The sequence below is a fragment of the Trachemys scripta genome, chromosome 1 (genome assembly GCF_013100865.1).
Source record: "Trachemys scripta elegans isolate TJP31775 chromosome 1, CAS_Tse_1.0, whole genome shotgun sequence".
NCBI lineage: Eukaryota > Metazoa > Chordata > Testudines > Emydidae > Trachemys > Trachemys scripta.
Window position 1 is genome coordinate 310,023,888 of NC_048298.1, and position 11,097 is coordinate 310,034,984.

General features: G+C 45.4%; 1 protein-coding gene across 2 annotated transcripts in view; it reads right to left on the reverse strand.

The window, feature by feature from the left end:
* CUL5 (cullin 5) overlaps positions 1–10,742 on the reverse strand; it is a 75,446-nt gene extending 64,704 nt beyond the window's left edge. Inside the window, exon 1 of one of the 2 annotated variants that reach the window (XM_034758840.1) lies at positions 10,463–10,742. In XM_034758840.1, coding sequence (XP_034614731.1) covers positions 10,463–10,486 — 24 coding nt within the window. In that variant the 5' untranslated portion in view covers positions 10,487–10,742. The remainder of the gene's footprint in view (positions 1–10,462) is intronic. The other variant, XM_034758839.1, reaches the window with a different exon arrangement.
* Between the last annotated feature and the right edge of the window lie 355 nt (positions 10,743–11,097).

Genomic DNA, 11,097 nt, shown 5'->3' on the forward strand with positions numbered 1-11,097 from the left:
GTCTACACTTACCAGGGATCAACGCCGCAGCAAGCGATGCACCAGGGAATCGATTTAGCAGGTCTAGTGAAGAATCACTAAATCGACTGCAGATCACTCTCCCATTGACTCCAATACTCCACCAGAACAAGAAGCGTAAGGTAAGTCAACGGGAAAGTGTCTCCCGTTGACTCAGCGTGGTGTAGACACTGCGGTAAGTGGACCTAAGCTGCTATGTTATTCATGTAACTGGAGTTGCTTAACTTAAGTGGTCTTACTCCCATAGTGTAGACAAGGCCTTAGAAACTTGGAACTGCTCCAGGCTTACGTTCTGCAACTGGCATATATGCACGATAACAACACCAGTGTGTGTGCTGCACATAGCCACTAGAGAAGCACCTGTACATTTAAGGATGGAAGTATTTGATCTAACCTTTTGGGCAAAGGTAAAAGGGAATAATGAAAATAGAAGTACACAACAAATTTAATAGGATTGCAGAAAGCTTTGATGCTCACATTATCAGCATCAAAAATGGGTAAAGGAGATACGTAAAATGAAAAGAATGAGAGAACTAGACGTTTTTAGTCATGAGAAATCAAATTACAACTGGACCGTTATTTTTCCCCATTTGTGATTTTGGAATTGTATTGGTTTTACAAAAAGTATTATTCAGTTTTTTCTCATTCTCACCCTACTTGTGTACCATTTAAATATATAAAACAATAACTTGTTTTATTAGGAAAATACAATACACTGCATGAGCTATGTGTATTACAATAATGCATTATTATCTGTATATATATGCAAAACTGCCTGTTGAAGTAAGGCTATGTATTAATCTAGAAGATACACACAAACAGGCACGCATGTGTGCATCTGAACTCTGCCTTCATGTAGTGGGTTGTTGTTTTGTTTTTTAAACACTGAATAGTAGCCTCTTTGGGGCAAGTCTGTCTCTTACTGCATGTTGTATCACGTCTAGCACAATGGGGCCTAGATTTCAGTTGGGGTTTAGGCACTATTGTAATACAATAAAAGAGAATGAGACACTTTATACTGAGAGCACACCCACCCATCTCAGTTATTTTTGGTAGATAGCACTGCATTTCCCTCACACTTATTACTTCATTTTCCTTAACTTTAATGTTACATGCAGTGTTGTAGCCACATTGGTCCCAGGATATGAGAGAGACAAGGAAACTTATATTTGTAACTACTGAACATCAAATACCATGGATTTAAAAGAGAGACTGATTTCATGGCCCATTACAACAACTTACTACTAGGGCTGTCAAGCGATTAAAAAATTAATTGTGATTAATCACACTTTTAAACAATAGAATACAATGTATTTTATATATTTTTGGATGTTTACTACATTTTCAAATATACTAATTTTAATTACAACAGAATACAAAGTGTACAGTGCTTAGGTTATTTTTTATTACAAATATTTGCACTGTAAAAAGAGAATTGTATTCTTCAACTCACCTCATTCAAGTACTGTAGTGCAATCTCTCGATCATGAAAGTTGAACTTACAAATGTAGAATTATGTACAAAAAAACTGCATTCAAAAATAAAACCATGTAAAATGTAGAGCTTACAAGTCCACTCAGTCCTATTTCTTGTGCAGTCAATCGCACAAACAAGTTTTGTTTACATATGCAGGAGATGCTGCTGCCCGCTTCTTGTTCAGTGTCACCTGAAAGTGAGAACAGGTGTTCGCTTGGCACTGTTGTCGCCAGCATCACAAGATATTTACGTGCCAGATATGCTAAAAATTCATATGCCCGTTCATGCTTCAAGCACCATTCCAGAGGACATGCTTATGATAGGTTCTGCTTGATAACGATCCAAAGCAGTGCGGACTGACGCATGTTATTCTCATCATCTGAGTCAGATGCCACCAGCAGAGGGTTGAGATTTTCTTTTTTGGTGGTTTGGGCTCTGTAGTTTCCGCATCAGAGCGTTGTTCTTTTAAGACTTCTGAAAGCATGCTCCACGCCTCGTCCCTCTCAGATTTTGGACGGCACTTCAGATTCTTAAACCTTGGGTCGAGTGCTGTAACTATTTTTAGAAATCTCACATTGGTACCTTCTTTGCGTTTTGTCAAATCTGCTGTGAAAGTGTTCTTAAAACGAACATGTGCTGAGTCATCATCTGACACTGCTATAACAAGAAATATATGCAGAATGTGGGTAAAACAGAACAGGAGACATACAATTCTCCCCCCCAAGGAGTACAGTCACAAATTTAATTGACACTTTTTTTTTTTTTTTAAACAAGCATCATCAGCATGGAAGCATGTCCTCTGGAATGGTGGCTGAAGCATGGAAGGGGCATATGAATGTTTAGCATATCTGGCATGTAAATACCATGCAACACCAGCTACAAAAGTGTGATGCAAATGCCTGTTCTCACTTTCAGGTGACATTGTAAATAAGAAGTAGGCAGCAGTATCTCCTGTCAATGTAAACAAACTTGTTTGTCTTAGCGATTGGTAGAATAAGAAGTAGGACTGAGTAGACTTGTAGGCGCTAAACTTTTACAGTTTCGTTTGAGTGCAGTTATGTAACCAAAAACAAAATCTACATTTGTAAGTTGTACTTTCACGATAAAGAAATTGCACTTCAGTACTTGTATGAGGTGAACTAAAAAAAATACTATTCCTTTTGTTTATTTTTTTACAGTGTATATATTTTTAATCAAAAATAATATAAAGTGAGCACTGTGCACTTTGTATTGTGTTGTAATTTAAATCAATATTGAAAATGTAGAAAAACATCCAAAAATATTTAATAAATTTCAATTGATATTCTATTGTTATAGGCGTGATTAATCGCGCTTAATTTTTTTGAATTAATCGCGAGTTAATCATGATTAATTCACAGCCCTACTTACTACATACCCTGCTATCTACTAATCGTCCATTGTTCTAGAACTGTAGGGGTGTTAGTTGCCAATTTCATTTTAAGTGGTCTCGTACAACACCGGTTCTCAACTGTGTGTGTGGGGGGGGGGGGGGGTGTCCACGAGCAGGTTTCAGGGGTTCTGACAAAATAAACCAGGTGTCAGCCCCAGGTAGCAGAACTCAGGGAGGGAGTGCCACCTCCACTCCTGACTCACTTCAGCAGGCCACCCAGCCTGTCTGGGTTTGGGGCGGGAGTTGCGGGGGATGCAACCAAAAATTGCAGGATCACAGCAGAAGAGAGCTCTCCCCCTGCCATCAAAAGGGATTGCGTCACAGCCACTGACTCCACGAGCAGGCAGCAGCTAGCCAAGGAGACACACCACAGCTCTGCCCTGCTACATCAGCACTTCAGTGAGCAGGGACAAATGGAAGGCAGAAATCTTGGGGGCATGTGACACCTCTACGCATCGCTTCCGATTGTGGGTTCGCAGATTTGTCTATTTAAGTTTAGGGGTCCTTGGGTAAAAAAAGGTTGAGAACCACTGTCCTACAACATGTGTGAACCCTTTATGCTTAACAATCTATCCCACCTTGTATTTAGCTTGGACACTTCAGTTTCCTTCCTTCCACAGATCTGAGGAAGAGCTCTGTGAAGCTCAAAAGCTTGTTCTTTCCACCAACTGAGGTTGGTCCAATAAAAGATATTACCTCACCCTCCTTGTCTCTAACTTTAACACGTATGACAGGTTTCAGAGTGATAGCTGTGTTCGTCTGTATCAGCAAAAAGAACGAGGAGTACTTGTGGCACCTTAGAGACTAACACATTTATTTGGGCATAAGCTTTCGTGGGCTAAAACCCACTTCATCAGATGCATGCAGTGGAAAATACAATAGGAAGAGATATATTTACTCTTTTGCGTAGAGACTGTCCGGTTTGGCCAATGTACATGGCAGAGGGGCATTGCTGGCACATGATGGCATATATTACATTGGTAGATATGCAGGTGAACGAGCCCCTGATGGTGTTGTGTGGTCATTCACATCATCCAGACCACATCACACGATTCATTGTGTACAGCCAAGCTCTAAGATACAACCGCATTTGCTCCAATCTCTCAGACAGAGACAAACACCTACAAGATCTCTATCAACCGTTCTTAAAACTACAATACCCACTTGCTGAAGTGAAGAAACAGATTGACAGAGCCAGAGGAGTACCCAGAAGTCACCTACTACAGGACAGGCCCAACAAAGAAAGTTACAGAACACCACCTTCAGCCCCCAACTAAAACCTCTCCAGCACATCATCAAGGATCTACAACCTATCCTGAAGGACGATCCCTCACTCACACATTTTGGGAGATAGGCCAGTCCTCCCTTACAGACAGCTCCCCAACATGAAGCAAATACTCACCAGCAACCACACACCACACAACAAAAACACTAACCCAGGAACCTATCCTTGCAACAAAGCCCATTGCCAACTCTGTCCACGTATCTATTCAAGGGACACCATCATAGGACCTAATCACATCAGCCATACCATCAGGGGCTCGTTCACCTGCACATCTACTAATGTGATATAGGCCATCATGTGCCAGCAATGCCCCTCTGCCATGTACATTGGCCAAACCGGACAGTCTCTACCCACAAGAATAAATGGACACAAATCAGACGTCAAAAATTATAACATTCAAAAACCAATCAGAGAACACTTCAACCTCCCTGGAAACTCAATTACAGACCTAAAAGTCGCAATTCTTCAACAAAAAAAAAAACAGACTCCGATGAGAAACCGCAGAACTGGAATTAATTTGCAAACTGGACACCATTAAATTAGGCTTGAATAAAGACTGGGAGTGGATGGGACATTACACAAACTAAAAACTATTTCTCCATGCAAATTTTCCCCCTGTTACTCACACCTTCTTGTCAACTGTTTGAAATGGGCCATCCTGATTATCACTACAAAAGTTTTTTTCTCCTGCTGATAATAACCCACCTTAATTGATTAGTCTCGTTAGAGTTGGTACGGCAACTCCCATTTTTTCATGTTCTCTGTATCTTCCTACTGTATTTTCTACTGCATGCATTGGATGAAGTGGGTTTTAGCCCATGAAAGCTTATGCCCAAATAAATTTGTTAGTCTCTAAGGTGCCACAGGGACTCCTAATTCTTTTAACATGTATGTTACTGTGCTGGTCTTGTACTAGCTCCTGGATGTCAAATATGGGGCCTAAAGGATGCTTAAATCCAGCTCTCACATCAACTTCAAATTTAGCATGCAATTTGACCAACCTCTACTGTCTGGCAGCTCTCACAATTGGTGCTGTGATTGCACTGCAGTTACTACTGAATACCGAGCAACTATCGACAAGCCGAAGAATGGGGCTTTACCAGCAGATATTGAGGGTTAGGCAATGTTAACGACAAGAAGGCCTCCACTATAAAACGGCAATTGGCATATATTCCTTGCTGACATTTTAAGGAAGTCCTATTACGAAATAGTCAAGACGAGACACCCAGAGTATGCAGCTGGAAATATTTACTGTAAGTTATAGAGATCAAAACTAGCTGGTATACTGCAGGTTGCCAGGGATGAGAGGTTGGAGAAGAATGGTTGAAATAAGAGGTAAATGGGATAAGATACAGGATTTAAACAGGGGAAGTGGAAAAAACATAGCAGGTTTCCTACAGAATCCGGACTAAGCTTATGCCCCAATCCCTAACTAAATCTGCAAGGGTATACTTACACCTGCATGCAGCTCCTTTCACTCCTATGAGAATCTACATCAGAGGTCGGCAACCTTTCAGAAGTCGTGTGCCAAGTCTTCATTTATTCACTCTAATGTAAGGTTTCGCGTGACAGTAATACATTTTAACGTTTTTAGAAGATCTCTTTCTGTAAGTCTATAATATAGAATTAAACTATTGTTGTATGTAAAGTAAATAAGGTTTTTAAAATGTTTAAGAAACGTCATTTAAAATTAAATTAAAATGCAGAGCCCACCGGACTGGTGGCCAGGACCCAGGCTGTGTGAGTGCCACTGAAAATCAGCTCGTGTGCCGCCTTTGGCACGCATGCCATAGGTTGCCTACCCCTGATCTACATAGATACAAGGTTCTGTCCACATGGATCCAATTGCACAATCAGGGACCATATTTTCTTGCTCCCTGTACCATCAAGGGCTCTGAGACCACAGTATTGATATACTGTGAAATCTGAATGAAAACCATGGATCTGAACATGCCTGAACTTTGGGAGTTCAAAATCCTGTTATGTATTTGGCCTCTCTCTACTTCAAAGTTCCAGAAAGCAAGTATGAGATCCCTGCACTAGTTTGAGCATCTTTACTACGTTTTGTAATGCAGTCATTTACAGAGTAGCAAATATACTTCTGAAATAACCACAATTCATGTAAGTCTCATAATTGCTCCAGTTTTATGCAATGAACTCTAGAAATATTTAAATACAGACACAAAGAACTGCCTCCTGCAATCCGAGTCCTATATTAGAGGAGTGTAGCACCACTACAGATAAGGCAGAGACCATCTTACTGATTTACAAAACAAACTGATTTTGATAAGTGCTCTAAAATCCACAGGTATATTGAGATTGCCTTGAAATTTGCTGTGCCTCATCATGGTCCAGGGAAGGACTAGTTGGCCAACTTTGAGGTTGTTTGAGCAAAGTGTTTTCAAAACACAACATCCCAATAAAAAAAATTCATGTGATATCAAAATTACTATTCTTCATTTTGCGGGGGAAGGAAAGTGCATATCTGAGACTCAAATTATTGTATTGATCCATTCCAAACTGACATCACCCAGTCAGGTTTCAACTCAGCTAGTGTCAAGGCATCCACTGCCTCCGTGGGGAAGTCATATTTCATTTCACTTCACTTCCCAAGCAAATAGAGAACCCTGGGAAAGTGCACAAGGAATGAGAGGGAAACTCTTAGGTCTTGTATTTACTACAATAAAGGTACAATTTAATGAACAGAAGCTACCTAAATCAGACCTACACTCAACCACTTGGCCTTCTCCCTCCTCCAAGGACTAGCCAAATGTTAACACCTTTTCTTTCTAATCCTAAATATTACCTATGGGACAACACCTTCAGTTATTATTTATTTGTATAGCAGTAGTATCAGATGTGGGCCACCAAACAGCTGGAACTCCCCAGAGCCACAATGCAGCACAGAGGACAGAAAGGATGCAGAGCAATGCGTGAATATGGGTACTGATATGGGGTTCTGCTGAGCACTGAGAATATGCAAGAGGGTTAGAATGTGGTGCAACTCGTATTCCCTTGTTTTCTGGACATGCCTAGTGGAATGCCAGGACGTGGAGGTGACTGATAACAAAGCTAGCGGTTCTGCAATTCCCGCATACCACAACCCCCACCTCCCCCCCAAAAAGGAAGGGGGTGAAATGTTATGCTATGTCTACATTAGTTAGCACTTTTGTCAGTATAACTTCAGTGGCTCAGGGTTGTGAGAAAAAAAAAAACACCGACAGACGCGCTGGCGTGGACAGCACTATGTCAGCAGGAGATGCTCTCCCTCTAACATAGCTACCGCCGATCGGAGGTGGTTTTATTACGTTTCCCATTGGCATAGAGTGGCTACACAAGTGATCTTACAGCAGCACAGCTGCATCAGTACAGCTGTGCCGGAGTAAGCTCGCTAGTGTAGACCTGGCCTAAGTTGAACTCTGTATTGTAGAGTGTTCAGAAGGTTGAAGAATAGGTGCATCTTATATTCTGAAAGGATACGAGACACTGCCAGTCAACCTTAGTTTTGTGTTAATATGCTTTAAGTGTAGTAGTTTTTTAAGTCTCAAGACTGGGAGTCAAGAATGTTTCTACTCCCAGCTCTCTCAATGGACTGCTGTGTGGTTTCCTGTAAATCAATCTCTATCTCAGTTTCCCCTTTAGTAAAAAGGGTTCATATTTGTCTTTGTGCAGGGTTTTGAGATGTTCTGATGGAAAAGGCAAACTACCATTCAATTACTACTAACTTAATTATCTAACAGCTTTATAGACACCAGCAAGTTATCTACCAGGCATCTATATCTAGATCATCTGTGTTGAGCCTGCATCTTTGTAGATTTAGCATGTGATTATAAACACTTTTTCAAAACCAGTTTTGCAGATATTACCAATCTACAACTAACAGAATCAGGGCTTTACACTGCACTCTCCCCCAATTGTAGGAATTATTTTCTAGAAGATTTAAAGTGAAATACTATCAACTCTGAGATGCTAAACTTTCTTACATCTGTTTATAAGACCATGTAATTGACATTTGCTTTGGGAAAACATTAATCTATTCAAAATCCCTAAACATACTATAAGTAACAACACACACAGTGCTGAAGTAAAACATGGCCAAATATATAGGCTGTTTGGACCTAGCATTCTGAAATAGGACTCCTTCAAATAATCATACTATGTCCCCATTTCCCCTCTTGGGCATTTTGTTTCATAGCAACACAGTGGTTTTGGAATTCTGCAATTTTAACTGATCAGGGCTATTACTCCTGGGGGAATTCTGCACACACGAATTCTTGTCTCCCGCAGATTTCTTTGCTTCCTTGAAGAAAAATGACTTTCTGACAGGGAAGCTGCAAGAGCAGTCACACACCACTCTAGCAACACAGTTACATCATTTCAGGTATCCTGAACAGCTGGCAGAGAGGTAAATCACTGCAGGGCTGGGGACACCCCAGCCAGGGGCTCCTACCCTGAGTCGGGATCAGCTGCTAGTCATGGCTGGGCTGGAGGTAGATGAGGACTGGACTTCCTCTTCCCCTGCAAGGAGTGGCTCGGGCTGTGTCAAACCCATCCCCAGAAACCTCCCCCGGCTGCAGGAAGCGCAGCATCCTCCTCTGCTTCCTGCCCCCATCGCTCCTCAGCTGCGGGGAGCTGCTGTCCCATTTGGCCAACCCCCTACATCCAGACCGCCCTTACCCAGACACCCCCGCCAAGCCTCATTCCATACACCCAGAACCCCCCTGGCCCTCCATACCTGAACCCCACCCCACTGAAGCTCAACCCCTGCATTTGGAGCCCCCTGCACCCAGATCCCCACCCAGACCACCCCCCCAGAGCTCCCTGCATTCAAACCCCCACCCTGATGAGCCCTACCCCCCCTGAGTCCCCACATCCAGACCCCGATGCCACTGACCCCCAACTAGCTGCACCCAGACCCCAACCCCATTAAGCTCCACTCCCCCAGCACCCAGGCCCCCCTGCTGAGAAGCCCACACCCAGACCCCTCCACTGAGCCCCAACCACCTTCAACTGGAAGCCCCAACAGAGTCCCATTGCCCCTGCACCTGGAACCCCACCCCCAACAAGCCTCTGTGAATCCAGATCCCCCTACACCTAAACCCCCCCCCACTGAACTGCCTACACCCAGATTGTCTCACACAGAATCCTCTCACTCCACACCTGGATCCCCTCCACACTTGGATCCTGCCTCGTTGAACCTGCTTGCCCCACACCTGGTGCACCTGGCACAAAAGGGCAAGGCCCCAGGGTGGTTTTGGGGCAGGCCCAGGCCTTGTGCTGTGTCAGGGTCGGGTACAGCCTCACCACTGAGTCCGTGTCCCAGGGGGGCTGTAGGGTCATCTCCCACCTTCGTGCAGCAAGTGGCCCGTGCTCCCCACCGCCATGCTGGAGCCTCTGCATTTATTTATTAATAAAACTTGCAGAATTTTAAAATATTGTGGGCTGAATTTTTAATTTTTTGGCACAGAATGCCCTCAGGAGTAATATGTCAATGTTCACTGATGTTTATCATCATATACCAAAAATTTATGGAAACACTAGATTATGTAAAAAATGTTGCTTAAATAAGTGGTACATATTCAGTGTTTTTTTCCTTCCAGGTAAACTGCACCCCTCAAATTTTGAACATGGTGGTGATGCAAACAATACTTACTCACAGTACAATCATTTCAAACTCTATCTAAAAATCATTTGCTGTGTGTCTAGAGTTTCTTTGTTAATGCAGAATAGAATTAAACAGTGTCCTGTCTAAAATATGTCACCGTATACTTTCCCCACATTTATCTGATCGGGGGCGTTAGACTGTGTGAAGTTTAGTACTGGAGGGAAGGGGACAGGGGAGAGAAATCCGTGTCTCTCGAGCCCACACAGCCACCAGCATAGGGGAAGATGAAGGTTTTTATAAGCCCTCCCCCCCAACCCCAAAATATTACAACATACTGGACACTAAAACTTCAGAGACAAGCTCTTCTATGCTTCCCCCTTCAGGTCTCTGACCCCGCACAGCCCCTGTCCCTCCCACCGTCACCACTGTCCCCCCCTTCTCCTCTGCTCCCCCCTTTCTCCCTACACCCCAGCCCCTCCCCCACTCCAGGCTGCCCCCTCGCTCCCCCACATTTCCTCTGCCCGGCCGCCGCGCTCCCCGCCTCCCCCGCCCCGCAGCGACGGGCCCTGGGGACCGCCAGGAGCTGCCCCCAGGCCCCGCCGCCACCGGCGGACCGAGACACGGGCCCCCCAGCGGGCCCTGCCCGGGCAGCGGGCCCGGGTCGCACCTTTAAGAGATTAGACGTCGCCATGTTTCCCCCCGCGGGGGCCCCTCGGGGCCGGCGGCGGCTCCTCGCTCCGGGCGCGGGCTCCGGGCCGCTCCGCTTCACATGGCCCCGCGCTCCCGCCGGCCGGACCCGCCCCGCAGCGGACGGGGCTTCGCTCGGGAGAAGGCCGGGCGGAGACTCGGGGCTGCGGCCGGCTCGATCCTCCCCACGCAGCCGCCGCTCAGCGCCTCATGGCGGCGCCCACCCAGCAGACACTCGGCCGCGGCCGCGGCTCCGTGCAAGGGCTGGCCTGGCCCACATGATGCGGCGCCGAGGAGCCGGCTCCGCCGCCAAGGGGAGAGGCTGGGGCGGGAGGCTCCGTCTGCAGCGCCCTCTGCTGGCCGGGCGGCGCCTCGCAGGGAGCGCCCTGCCCTGACTCCCTTCGACCCCGGCAGAGCCCAGCCCCCTGAGCCCAGCCCAGTGCCCACCCTTATCCACCCCCGGCAGACCCCAGCCCAGTGCCCACCCTTATCCATCCCCGGCAGAGCCCTGAGCCCAGCCCAGTGCCCACCCTTATCCATCCCCGGCAGAGCCCTGAGCCCAGCCCAGTGCCCACCCTTATCCATCCCCGGCAGAGCCCTGAGCCCAGCCCAGTG